Source organism: Indicator indicator, chromosome 10 (genome assembly GCF_027791375.1).
Source record: "Indicator indicator isolate 239-I01 chromosome 10, UM_Iind_1.1, whole genome shotgun sequence".
NCBI classification, from domain to species: domain Eukaryota; kingdom Metazoa; phylum Chordata; class Aves; order Piciformes; family Indicatoridae; genus Indicator; species Indicator indicator.
In genome coordinates this window covers 3369523-3383918 of record NC_072019.1, presented here as the reverse complement: position 1 = coordinate 3383918, position 14396 = coordinate 3369523, and the positions used below count along the sequence as shown (strand labels likewise).

Genomic DNA, 14396 nt, shown 5'->3' with positions numbered 1-14396 from the left:
TGTGCTAATTTTCTAAAAACCCTGAGCAAAAATTACAATAATGCACTTTAATGTGGGCAGTGAACTGTCAATATGTAACCACACATTTATACAGCCAAAAAGGACACCTTTAAAATATATTAAATAGCCACTTCGACCACCAAAAAGAGATTTGATGGTGTCTAAAAAGTGGGTTATGTGCAAAGTTATTCTTAACAATCCACTAAAAGCAAGACATAGATCTTGACTGGTTTTTGTTTGTTTTTGTTTCTGAGACTCTCCACAATCTAATTGGTGTTCACTACAATAAAAGGATACAAATGAACATTCACCACTGCCCAGACCATTCAGACTTTTAGCTTAAATAAAATTAAAAAAGAAAGATCACTATTGTAAACTAAGAAACGTATTGATCAGCATCCACAAGGCTTCTGAGTTTATCTGCTTTAAAATTATTCACCGCCAATTCCAGTTTTTGTAAGAATTTTTTCTAACATTTTTTTCTTTTACACAAGGTTTGAAAAGTTAATGTGCTAGAGATATTAATGAACTAAAGGTTTTAAGTTCATGTGTAAAACAAATGTTCATGTGTCTGATACAATCGCAGGAAACATCTAAAGTAAATTCAAAATAGTAATGAATAAATTGTACTGAAATAATTTTCCTTAAACATCTTAATAAATTATATTTTGCTTATTTCCATTTTCATTGAAAAAAATGTATCATTTATCAGAAACTTCCTTTAACAGTACACAGGTGTACAACTTTTTGGAAATTATTTTTGTGCTCACTAAGGTTGCTGGGCAGCCTCCTGTTTGCTTTAATTGTACAGCACCAAGGCCATGTAGTGAACCACTCTCTTTAAAGAAAAAAAAGAAAGAAAAGAAAGAAAAGAAAAAGAGAAAGGAAAAAAAAAGACAAAAATTAAAAACCTTCCTATGCAATATTTCAGATCAGTAGGACTCCTCACTTGAGTTGTTGTTATTGTTATTACTTTAACGATATTTTTATAGGAGTAAGATCATTCTGGAGGGCGTTTTCTGTATCTTGCCTCCTTAATAATATGCAGGACACAAATTTGGAGATCAGTAGCCTGATCCTGTCATCCTCACCCACATGCACCCAGAGAGACTGGGTGTCTCTCTCCAAGCCCTCCATCCAGGTACAGCTTTCAGTGGTGGCCAAGAAAGTCCCAGCAAGATGAAGAACTGGTAGAGGAGCTATCCCAGTGAGACTTCTCAGTTCTCAGGGAGGATCGGGCTTGTGACCAATACATTAGGAAAAATCACTGGCAATTCTAGCCTGACTGTTGCAATGATTAGTATAATTAATTTTTTATTTATTTTCCAACATTTAAAAACTAAATCATAGAAAACTTTTTCTAAAATAAAGACAAATTTGGGGCATTTAAATGTGGTAAAGTGAACACACAATCCTGCAGCAGAGTTCTACTCACTATAATTAAATTGATTTTTATGTAGCTATCAAGGAGAGAAAATAATTTCTTTTTTTCTTTTTTTCTTTTTTTTTTTTTAATTGTTGTAATTATTTTTTTCAAGGTTCTGGAAATAAGTAACATACAATTTTAAGAGGCACTTGTTAGACTGAATCATAACCTTTTCTTCAGTTATTTGATTAATGCTAAAAAATTGAGTACAATTTAACAACAGTAAATGTTCATTTATTATAGCAACATATTATTTCAAACTCATTTGCCAAGTGGCTGCAGATGCTACACATCAAGCTGTTTATTTTCCCAAATAGTTTTGTGGGTTTGTTGTTGGTTGTTTTTTCTTTTCTTTTCTTTTTTTATTAAAAAAAAAAGGCTTGAAAATAATAAAAATAATAATTATAATAATAATAATAAAGAAGAAGAGTAAGAATTTTTTTTTTCCAAAAAAAAAAAATTTTAAAAAAATAAAATGAAATGTTAGAAAAGGTTCGTTAAGGTAGTTTGTGAGGGGCTCCCGGATTCGTGGCTGTCCAAGTTAGAGGTCACTGATGTCACTACAGTGATAGTGGGATTGGTCAGGTCTGTTAAAGTGGTCGCAGTGCCGGGTGGAGTGAGTGCGCCGCTGTCTGCTGAGGGCGGTGCCGGAAGTGAGGTGCCATCAGCTTTATCGACACCCCCATTCTCCTGCCGCAAAAGGTTCCTTCTGAATTTGGCTCTTGCGTTTTGAAACCAAACCTGCAAACCAATCCCAATTGATTTCTTTACCGATGTTTGCTTTGTTCTGCTTATTTTTGTCTTTGTTCTTGCTTTTAAAGTCATTTTTTGAAGTCTGTTTTTTGTGTGGTGAATCACCTAAGTCACTCTATGGCTTCAGGTGGGACCCTGTGTACGAAATGCAGTGCTATGGGAGCTCACTGGAACATTGCAGCCCAGTGTCCAGACCTCGTAGAGCAGCCTTAGAAAAATCTGCTCGCTCACTCACTTAAAGAAAGCAACATTCTTGATGACCATGTAGTGTATTCTTGGGCTGGGTAGAGTTGGGGTCAAGATAAAGATTGAGGCAAAGGGTGAATGAGCAGATTTTTTGCCGAGGCTGAAAATTTGCCTTGATGATTTTAAAAGAGGAAGAAGGGGTAATTACACCATCTCTGTCATACAGGTTGTTGATATGGGTCACCTAGTCTTTCTGTTCTGTAAGGTTCACTGACAATTCTTTAGGTGACATGTAACATGGACAAGGAAATGCTGCAAATAGATTCTCCTTCTACCTTGATCACTGCCCTTCTTTGGCGCTCTGCATATAATACACACCTCTCTTTGACTTCACTGAGCTAGCACACACACTGTATAGGGACTTTTTAATGTAATTTCCTAGGCTGTCCTTTGCAGGGAAGTGGCTTTTTATTATACAGCCCCTTAATGATAACATCAGGTATTAAGAGAGGAAGCTGGCTGGTTATATTAGTCAAAATTTGCTTCCTACATATTGGGGAAACTGCTTACTTGGGGGCCACATCAAGTCCTTCAGGGGAGCCCAAAGGCTTCACCCAGTGTGTATAGAATTCGTAGATTTGCCACCTCAACTCTTAATAATGTCACCACAGAGAGAGTATATATCCCAGGATATCTCCTGGGTTGGCAGACTCTGGAGATGGTTTCCTCTTGTTGAGGATGCCACTAATTACAAATCACATTTTAGTATTTGGCTGCCTTAGGGTGATAAGGCATACATTCAGTCCTCCTGCCATGTAATACCATACCCCTCTGCACACCCACTAGGGACACCCCTAGCAAAAGTACTTCTATGTATATTACACATAAGGGAAATGCTGTTGACTGGCAGGGGTAGGGGAAAATTCTCTCAAGCCTGTAATGTGGCTTCTTACCTGCAGAACTCTCTTGGTCAGGCCTGTTTTCTGGGCAAGCTGCTTGAGGTCCTTGGCATCTGGGTTGTGGTTGATAGCAAAGTAGGACTTCATAGTACGAAGCTGGTGGTGTTTGAAGGAGGTGCGCATACGCTTTGTCTTCTGGGATGGGGGATAAGGCTGCTGGTCTCTGTCCAGGTGATCTGCCTCATTCTCATTACAACCTGTTCAATTAAAAATCAAAACAAAAATTAGTGGCCATGTATCATGGGGGATAAATTAATCAAGGCAAAAATCTTGGATCATGTACTGTTAGGAAGGCAGGAAGGATAGAATCAAGGCAGGAAGGAAAACAGAAAGGCAGGCAAGCAGGAAGGAAGAAAGGAACGACTGAGACAGTGCAAGGATAAGTACAGATGTGGCAACTGAATGAGACCGGAAAGATCCATAAGATGATCTTTTCCTATTCTGAAAACATGCTATGTCCCCTCGGCCTTTACCTACTAAAAGCAGACTTAGAAAGTTCTCTCTCCTTTGGCATTTGTTTTCAAACAAGTCTTTTCCCTGTGGTGATGGTTTTGCTTTGGGCGTTCAAAGAGTCATTTGAAATCTCATTCAGATTTTGAAATCTCATTCATTGAAACACTCTTATCTTGAGAGAAGAACAAAGGTCAAACAGCATTTTGAATGTCCCTGAGCTTTTCCCCCAAATCACAAGCACCTATACAAAGAGATGTACAGCAGGAAAGTTTGTTAAGACAGTTTATCAAGAAAACATAAAATCTGGAATTTTTTGCTGATAAAATTAAGACTTTTGGACTTTGCCCAGGAGTTTATATGAACTGCTGGGAGACCTTTGTCTGTAAAACGTGTCTAGAAAGCAGCTGCATCAAGGCTTGATTCAGTCCCTTGATCTCAATCCCAATCGGTAGTGACTCTTACTTCATGATGATTTAGGGCATTTCTATAAGCTACTGGCTCTGAACTTTAAAAGTTTCCTGGATTCAGGATTTTCCAAGTGTTTATGACAGATTACTTTGTTTCAGATTATGCTCACATGGGCATGAATTGTACACAGGAATTGCAACTCTATGGAGACCACAGCATCTTTGACCATAGTATCATTATTGAAGAAAGAAATGACAGTATTAGCAAGAAAGACATCTACATGTTGCTTTTTAAATAAAAAAGGCAAGTGGGTTACCAATCTAAAGGATCTCATTTTATAAAGATAGCTCAGTCACACAGGAGAAAATTAATGGTGCCATCATGGCAGGGAATATCCATTAAATAACAGCTAATTTAAAACGTTCCAGAATGTCTGTAAAACAGACCAAATTTCCTCAATTGCTCATTTGAATTTTTGAACTGCTTTCCAATAGTTACAGGATTATTTACTCAGTCTAGTTGATACCCAGTTTAAAAAAAAAAAAAAAAAGGAGGAAAGAGAGGGAAAGCACACAATGCAGACAGTCTGATGTTGACAGTGCTAAAAGCAGAGGCAAAGCAACTTGAAACCAGGAGAAAATAAAAATCTTCTTGAAGGTGTTTTTTGTCTTTTGAATTATAAGACAAGTCAACACGAACAGATGCTGATAAGACAACGCTCTGACAGAAAATCAGGTGAATATTTAATTATAGCTAGATCTGATTCTAGTCTTGGGGAGAAGTATGTCTGCACTTTCAAACAAAGTAAAGTGACACTTCTGAAAATACCAGGAGTTGAAAGTTGCCTTAAAAACAATTTCAGACCAGATTCAGATTGTATTTACTGCTTGTTTTCACAAGCAATCACACTGTCTTCAGTCAAACTATGTGGGTTGTACCTTATGAGTTGACATAAATCAGAGCACCAGAATTCAGTCCCCAGGTTTTACTTTGGAGAGTTTCAAGCTGTTTGCATTGTTTTCCTTGCGTCGCTGAGGTTTACAGCAGCAAACATGAACTTCCTTGGGCTCCTCTGTCCTGCTTATTGTCTTTGTTTCTGCAATCCATTTTTTTTTTTTTGTCCACAATTTACTTTATTTTGGCTTTTATTTTTAAGAGAAAATGGAAAGAGGGTTCCAGGCATCCTCAGACAATCCTAGATTATACAATGATTAGCTCACTCTCTATTATATGTGAGTGAAACAACACTACGTGATTTGGCCACATCATAGAGCAGAGTTTTACGCTACAGCCTGGAGATCTAAGGGGAAGCAAAAAAACAAGGCAAGACAGTCTTGCTCATTTCTTTGCAGCAGGATTGAGGGGTTTAATTTTGCTTTGGAAAAAGCTAGAACAGTTTGCTTTTTATTGCCAGGAATTCTTCTACTGAACTCTTCATAGTTTTTCACACATACACACACATATATATATAATGAAATAATGTAAACAGCTCTTTGAGCAACAGCTGTGTAAAATATTTTCCTAGGGAAATCTTCTTCACCATCTTATTTCTATATCCTGTGGGTTGTAAGTCAACACAGTTTCACTCAAAATACATATTAATTCTATGACATAGGAGGTAATATAGAGAAAGCCTTGAATGTTTTAAGTACTTTTGAATAGTTTCTTCCATTTTTCACATTAATTCCAGACAGCTCACAAATATGAATGGCTTTTAGCTCACAGCATTTTGAGTTATTTATTGTTGTGTTTCCACTTTACAACCGAGAAGCTGAGAAACAGAAATTAAACTCCTAAACAAAATACAGAATAAAAAAGCTGTTTCAGATCCGACAACAGAATCTCATTTTTCCATTCTGGCCCTATACTCAACTGCCCTGCAACACGATGTGCGCACAATCTGAACTGGGTACTGCTGTCTTGCTTGTGAATGTGCCTGGGTTTATGCTCAGCTGGTGAGGTTTTTAGCTTGATCGGAGTTAGTGCATTGTTTTGGTTTTAAAGGTCGGATTTGTTTTCCTTGATGGCTTGCCATATCAATGGGCACACCCTAGCGTATAACTCTTTCGGTGGGATATAGCTTTCGTTTACTGGGAAATTTCTCAGCAAACACTGAGCGACAGGAGTAAACTTGTGCTGTAACTCAGGAGCAGTCTGTTCAGAGGCGGAGGCCGTCCTCCGGCAGATGGGCGACGGGCAGGTCAGGGTTGCGCCTCTGACCTCAAGTCTCCTGTGCGAGCCGCGAAGGCCACGGGGAGCCTGAGCAGGAGCGGGAGAATCGTGCCACCAGCTCCGCGATCCAAGCCGCGGTGCCGGGCCTCGCCGCGCTCGCTGTGGGAAGGGCAGCGCAGTACCAGGGAGAAGCGCCCGGGGCGGGCTGCGGGGCGGGTTACAGGGTCGTGCCAACCTGTGTCCCTCTGCTCCCGCTGGAGGCGGCAGCCGGGTGCCCAACACTGAATCTGCTGTGGAGTGAGTGCTTTTTGAAAAGGAGTACGAGCAGGAGCCATTACTGAATCACACGGCAGGGAACGAAAACATGGTGTACGAAAGTGGTTACCAATCATTTAGAGGTTTGGGTTTGGTTTTTTGGTTTTTTTTTTCTTTCGACAAGTGATTTCGTTTACAGCAACTCGTTCCTTAACTGTTAGAAATTTGTTTCACCCCCCCTGGATCTGGAGCCCAGTGGGTCAATGGACTGGAGTCGTTTGCACCGAATGCAAACTGCATTTTCTCGAGCCCACGTGTCAACCCTGGACAATGCTAGATAACAGTAAATCAATAGATAGATAGATAGATAGATAGATAGATAGATAGATAGATAGATAGATAGATAGATAGATAGATAAATAGACAGGAGCCATCTAGCCTGAATCCAAAATATCAGAGTCCAGCGTTTGTTGTTTGGATTTTGGGTTTTTTTCTCCTTTGCCCGGAGGACTCTGCGTTATCTCAATGCAGTGATCTGTATTTTCACAGTGCTTCTTACTCTCATTTGGAGCCAGTGATATATTTTATATTCCCCGTTTCGGTAAAGAAGGAGATTTTTAAGACTAGCACACAAAAACTATGACAGTGTTCTCAAATAATGTCCTGACCTGAAGTTTAACGGATGTTTTATCATATCCACAACTTTTCATCCTTCCCTAATTTCTGGTCCTAATAGTAACAACAAATTGTCCCTATAATTTTTTTCATTAAGGGATGTGGGGGACTGGGGTGACGGTGCGCGGATCAGGGACAGGGAGGACCGAGGGGCGGCATACGGGAAACCACCGCTGGAAGCCGGGATTGAATGAATCCTGGCTGCGCTACAGGTTCCCTTTTCTTTAGCAGCTTTCAGGGTTGATTGGAAACTGCTCCGTAGCCAGGGATTCCAATGTCATCTTTAATTAACAAGGAACAATTAGCGCAGTGATTACCCTGGCTCCAAGGTCTACGCATCAGAGGAGATGAAATAGCCTCGCACAGCTACCCAGTTCCCAGCTAAAGCCTGTTTCACAAGCAGCCCCGGAGGAGGTGCCAGGGGAGGGATAGAGGGGGTTTGCGGGGGAGGCGGCGGAGGGCTGCTTATGGTCTCAGAGGCGGAGGGTTGAGCTTGGGTGGAGGGGAGTACTCCAGGCCCAAAGCGGTTGCCGATCTGCACTTGTTGAAAGTGCAGGCTACGACCCTCTCCCGGCTCCCGCAAGGCCAGCGCTCCCTGCCGCAGTCCCCCTTTACACAGGGAAACACCTTGCACCACTCTCGCTGCCCGCACTCTTCTTTCCTCATCACCATCCACAGGAAGCTCAAAAAAGTTTTTGGAGTCGGTAACTCCAGATGTTCCCTTACTGCACCTAATGAAATGCCACTTAAATAGCTTGATCATACCTGAAACTCCTTTACCTCTGTCGCTTAACGCTGTGTTTAAGTATAGTTTGACTACTTAAGTGACTGGAGTTAGGGAAGAAATTTAATTAGAAGCAACACTTGCAGAAACTCTTCCCCTTAATTACATTTGTTAGGGCTTGGTGACAGGCAAGAACATTTACTCGTTGGCCTCCTGTACAGTTTGATAGTTTATGTGCCAGTAAAACAGGGTTATTTAGCCTGAAGAATTAACTACTATAAATTGAGTATCTATATCAAGTTCTGTGTATACTGCATTGGCATTTTAGGAGCTATGTGACTTCTATCATATCTTTTTTTTACAATCTGTTTCGTTATTCCTAATTTGAGGTCTAACAGATTAAGTGCTTTTTGGTAATAAACTACAATTAATGATATCAATATCTCTGTGGTTCCCATAGAGAGAACTCTGTGGGGTTTGGATGTCTTCTTTTTTTTTTTTTTTTTGTCCTTTTTTTTTTTTTTTTCTTTTTTTTTGTCTTTACCCTGGGAAGTAGCTAAGTTTGGGTGTTTGACGTTAATAGATGAAGACAGGCTTTGAGGAGGGCTGCTGTTAGCTTTCTTGCAAATGCTCCAACCCTCAGAGGGCTGTTTGATTTTCCAATGGTTAAGCAAGATTTAGCCTGGCTGAGTTATTCACGCACTGGCTAGCTGAGGGGAAGCCCAAAAACACTCTTTTTGGAGGAACTGGGGTTTGGTGTGTGTTTCCCACCTGAGTTGTAGCTGACGATGTCCACTCCCAAGGCAGGGCTTTTTCGTTTCCTGGGCCTCCCCTTCTGGACTGTGCCAGTGCCGTTGAAGTAAGGCAGGGCCAACCCTCCGCTCTTGGCAGCCAGCTCAGTGTAGCTCAGCTGAGGAGTATATTCTCCTTGCAAAAGGGACTCGAAGTGGGCCCTGCAGTAAACCAGGTTGTCCTTCATGCCAAAGTGATCTCCCGTGGTCAGAGTCTTGTTGCAGGTGGTACAGGTGAAGCAGCTCAGGTGATAAACCGACTCCCTGGCTCTCATGACCATTTCAGAGGCTGAGATCCCAAGGTGGCAGCGGGCACATCTCTGCACGGAGAACCTTCTGAAAGAAACAAAAAAGTGGGCATCAACTAGAAAGGGAAAGTCCTTGCCCCAGTGCCGCCAATCTTTCCTGACGGCCACGGGAGGTCGGCAGGGAGCTGTCCCCAGGGGTCGCGCCCTTCCCGGCCCCGGGACGCCCCTTGCTGCCGGCTGCGGCCCTTAGTCCGCCGGGCGTAGGTGCTCCGGCTGTCGAGAACGCCACCGGGGAGCCGACGCTGAGGTCCCAAGGTGAGCGCCCTACACTTTCTGCCGGGCTGACCTGTTCGCTTAGGACCTTTGCAAAAGCCTTCCCGCTGCCCGTGCGCCTGAAAGGAGGCGGGCCGAGGGAGAGAAGCCCCTGGTGCCCTGCCATCCGTATAAAGACGAAACGGGCTGCGGGGAGCTGAACCCCGAGACACGCAGAGAGTAGTAGTGCTCGCTCCGAGGCGCGGCCGCTGGTCCCCTCCGCGGGGCAGCCGCGCGGCTGGGCACGGAGCGGTGGGCTCCTGCGCGGCGCGGGCCCTACCGCTGCTAGCCGCTCCAGCCTCGGGGACAGCTCCCATGCCCGCGGAAAACACTCCAAGCTGCGGACAGAGGGAATCTTCTGCTGAGTCTTACGCTGCTCTTTACGGAGGGAAACCGCAGAGCAGCGAGAGACGAGCGGTCTTCCCCTTCGCCTGTTTGCGTATTGCCACACATGCTCAGTCGGCGTGTCCCCTGACGATCCGTTCAGGTCTTAAACGTGAAAGACTTTTCGGACGGGACACGTTTACAGGATTAAAGAATCGCTGACTGCGAAAAGCTACCTTTGAAAGCCCATGTAGAGAAAAGAGTGTTTCGGTTCATGATGCCTTGTTAGAGGATGTGCTTTCGAACCCATGGGGACTGATTGCTGTACCTGTAATAATCCTCCTTGCAGTAAATACTGCCGTCCTTGGCAAAGCAGGTGAGTTCTGACTCCAAAGCCAGTTTACATTCACAGCATTTAAGACACCTGAGGTGCCATTGTTTGTCAACAGCCAGCAGGTAATATCTGTCTGAGATCTTCCCTCCACAACCAGCACACAAAGCAGGCTTCTCGGGGCTCATTGGGGGCATGTTCTGCAAAACAACCACACCACAAGGGGATGAGACACGGAGAGAAAGACAAGCAGTGCAGGCTGGGGGACGGGGTCCTTGCACAGGGCCCGGAGCTTGTACAAAGAGGCTGCTCTCTGGGACCAAATTCTGCTTCCGCTGGGAAGTTTGAGGGGAAACTGGGACCATCACCGCGATTCAGCCTTAGTGTTTATCCCATTAAGCCTCTCGTAACGATCTAATGTCATTTCAATATGCTAAAGCAACTGATTAGGCCTCAGTAAGAAAAGCAGAGCCGGTGCTTTTCTGAGGTCCCGAAGCTGAAGACTTCTATAGCTTCTCTGTTACTTTGAAGTTTTGATCTAAGAGCCCACCACGAGAACGGCATTTTAAAGTATATTTAAATAACATTTTTACAGCATCAAAAGTTTATGGCAGAGGTGAAGGAATGCACCGATTTCCCAGTAACTTTTCACGTGTGCTTAAACCAGCCAAATCTCCTCTATAAAGAAAACCAGGCCACTTGAAACAGAAGTAAGAGAAAGGAGACAGGTGAATGATGTAAAACGCAGTGAGCACAAATGCTCACCACCCCGGCCAGGGATGTGGACAGAAAGGTGAGACAGGCTGGTTTTAGCTGAAACTAGCATCTTTTCATCCGCAAACTTCCGCAAAGTTCCCATTAATCTGCTCCCCACGAGGGGTGCCGCTCGGGACAAAGGGAGACGGAGGGACGGCGGAGACAAAAGCTCTGCCGTGAAACTTGGGGCAGCGCTTGCTGATAACTAATAAGGGGGTGTGTATGTGTATGAAATCCGGAACATCTTGTGCTAAAGTCTCAACTGTTTTAAAGTGGCACCTCCGTACTAACTTTCCCATCTGATCTTGTGTTCCTCGCACCCTTTTTTTTTTCCCCAGCAACTGAAAAGGCGAATTGAATTTACATTGCAAATCCTCATTTAACAAAGCGGGAGGGTTTTTTTAAGAGAAGGGAGGAAGGACCCTTCGTCTCAAAGTCTTAAAACAGTTTTCCAGGCCGTTACTTTGTGTGCCGAGCCTTGTGTGCGATCGGCGGAAGCCCTATGAGTTGGAGAAAGGAGGTCTCGCTTTGCATAGAACACAGCGTGACACTCAATTTCTCCGCCATCCCTTAGTACATTTATGCAGACTTCAGTCCTTTGGCGAAGAAAAGAGGAGATGTTACTGCTAAGCAAATTAGTCGGCGGGCATAGCATTCTGAGAGAGTGGTTGCCTCTTTGTATCAATCCCATACTTCAGACCAAAAATGGTTACGAAAAGTGAGCGGTCGCGGTTTGTGGTTTAATTTAGGAGGTGCCAGGAGTTGGGGGGGGGAAGTAAAGTACACCTTAGAAACTTCAGCTGCAGCCCTCCTCGGACGGGACAGAGCGGCTGCAGCGAGCCGAGTAGGAGCAAAAGGCGGCTTCGCTGTAAGGACTGAAAACCCGTCCCTGTTAGCATTTTAAATGCTTTTCCCAGTCATTTCAGAGAGCAACCGCAACGATAGCAATTAGGCAAATGCATAACTGAGCCTGACCAGCACAGCACCGAACGTTACGAGTGGGTTTACAGGGAGCCTCGAAAGGATTTCTACAAGCGAGGGGTGACAGGGAAGGGGCAGAGGGAAGCATAGTCTTTCTCTTCCCCAAAGCCAGGGTCTGTCCCGATGCGGGTCCATGCTTGCAGGGATTCCCTTTCAAAGAGTGCCAACTCTGTTCTTACCGTTTCTCGGCCGTTCATCTGTCCCCCTTTGGCCAGGCGGGACTCGGTCTTGGATCGCCTCTCCATCTCCTCCATGATTCCTTGGATATGGCCTCCAGAGATCCCGTGGAAAAGCATGGCTGGGGGACGGAAAGGACAAGTATTTTCTTCTGCTCTGCACCCCACTATTTCCATATACAGACCCCAGAGTCTTTAGATCATCCAAAATGTTTACACCGAGGCGCACAGCGCAGGGAGGGAGGTTGCAATAGGAGCTTCTCTTTGCACAAGCACCGAGGACTTCCTGAAGATGTGCAGAAAACAAACAAGGGGGAGAAAATGTAATAATAATTAATTTTTAAAAAATAATAAAAGCGAGCTAAAGGATCTGTTACTGTTCTGGAGAGCTGGGGCTCCTCACTGGAAATACTTGGGCTTGGGGCAGTAGAATCGGTCGGGAAAGGATATAGTTTTGAATACAAAGAAAGCAAAAAGAAGTGCTATTTTCAGCAGTCCCTGGTTGCTTTAAAGTTCCCAGTGCCTGTAGGTTGGATTTGGGACTGCTGCTTTCCGGAGCTCTGTCCAATTTGTTAAGAGACTAAAGCCAGCCCATTTTTGATAATTTAGTAGGAGGAGTTCTCTCCCTTGAGCTGCCACTGATTTTTATTCAGACAACAAAGACCTGTCATACTCCTCTCAACCCCTAGTGATGGGCAAGCAGTGACAAACATTACAGTCGGGGCTGTGGGTGGGGTGGGGTTTATTACCTCCCCCAAACACAGAATCCCGGGAGTTGGCGACGATGGCGCCTGGCGAGGGGCAGGGTGGCCTGGGGGACCCGCTCCTATCCGGGCTGCTCCGCACCGGGGGAAGCTCCGCTCCGAGGCCCCTCGGGCCGCTTCGCTGCTGCTGGCTCCACCGCGGGAAGGGAAGCGGGAGGAGAAGCACCGTTGTGGGGCAGCCGAGGCAGGGCAGAGCGGCCGGACCGCTCTCCGCGCCCTGGGCCCGGGCGGCCGCGGAGGTGGATGTTAGGCAGGACGCCGAGCGCGGGCTTCGGCGGCCTGAGGGCACGGCATCGCCCGTCCAGCTCCCGGGCTGGAAGAGAGCTTACCAGGGCTTTACCACCCCGGCTGCCGCCGGGAAGAATCGACCCTGTAGGACCCTACCAGTACCCGTAGTGAGACCTTCAGCACCCTCCACGGGCAGCCTGCGGGTTCAGCCCCGGCAGCCGGAGAAGCGAGCGGGCTCGGAGCGGTCCGGGGACGTCCTAGGGGCTCTCTCCCCTCGCCGGCTCTCCGGGTGAGGATCGAGAGTGATCACTGTGCAGGAAACGGGTCGATGCATTCCTTCTCAGCTAATCTTTCTCTCTGCTCCCCCGCTCCCCGCCTTTTCCCTTTTTCCTACTTACTTTTCACACCACTCTTCCTTGCCTTTCCCTGGAACAGCTGCCGGCTGTTTCCTGACACCTCGATCCCTACTGAAGGATCTTCCTGGCGGCAGTTCCGCGCTCCCTGGGGGACGCTCCACACCAAACCCGAGCGCGACTCGTGAAAGAAGTACCCCAGCCCCCACTTCCTTTGCAAGGCATCCCAGAGACATCCTTAGGGGCTCCTCGAGTCACCTCTTCCATGTAACCCAAGATTCAGGCAGCCAGTTTCCTCCCTTCTCTTTCCCCCTAAGTAGCTAAAATTAATGTTATTTGCAGATTGAATGTTGCTACATTCCTCCGAGTGCCAGAATACAGCTCATAAACCAAAATTTCACACAAAGATGAAGTCAATCAAGTGAAATAAGCTGGAATTTTTTTTCACTGTTGGCACACTAGACCCTGGACAGCAGGGCTGCTATTTACTGTAAGTAATGTAATTAGCCCTTTTGGAAGCAAATCAGTGTGTTGTATGTGTGTGTGTTTTTAATAAGAGAATAATAGCTATAAAACCGATTCAAATTCAAAGAGGTAAGGGAATCTCTCTGAAAATATGTAGATGCCTCTACAAATCGTAGTCTCTCTTGCAGAGCACTCCCAGTCTGGGGAGGGAAAAAAAAAAAGGGATCTGTGTGTGGAGGAGGAGGAAGAGCGACTTTCCTTGGAGAAAACAAGTCAATTAGCACAACAAGCCATCGGGAAAGAATAAACAAAATGATTCAATCCGGGATACGGGAGCCGTTTGATCGGATCTCCCTCCTTCCCGACGGCCCTCCGCGGTGCCCCGACTGCTCCGGGGGACAGAAGAAGTTGCTTCTCTCTCACTCCAAACCCTCCAAACCTCCGCTGGGGAGCGGAGCCCGCGGCCCACCAAGGGCTGCGCAGCCCGATGAGAATGTGGCGGGGACCACGGCTGTACCGGGTTCTGCGAAGCCGCCTGGGCAGGGCAGGAGCGGCCGCGTCCCGGGGCTGGGGGTCACCCTCTGCGAGAGGCTCAGTTCACATCAACTTCCACTGGCCTGCGCCAACCTTTCTGGGGTGATTGCGGTGGGTGCTTT

General features: G+C 45.5%; 1 protein-coding gene across 1 annotated transcript; it reads right to left on the bottom strand.

Annotated features, from left to right (window-relative positions):
- Positions 1 to 1909: 1909 nt before the first annotated feature.
- LHX9 (LIM homeobox 9) lies at positions 1910 to 13542 on the bottom strand. The gene is given in 8 exon segments (XM_054384170.1): positions 1910 to 2167; positions 3319 to 3521; positions 8783 to 9138; positions 10015 to 10217; positions 11934 to 12052; positions 12148 to 12216; positions 13321 to 13416; positions 13419 to 13542. Coding segments are annotated over 8 exon segments (1428 nt in total).
- Between the last annotated feature and the right edge of the window lie 854 nt (positions 13543 to 14396).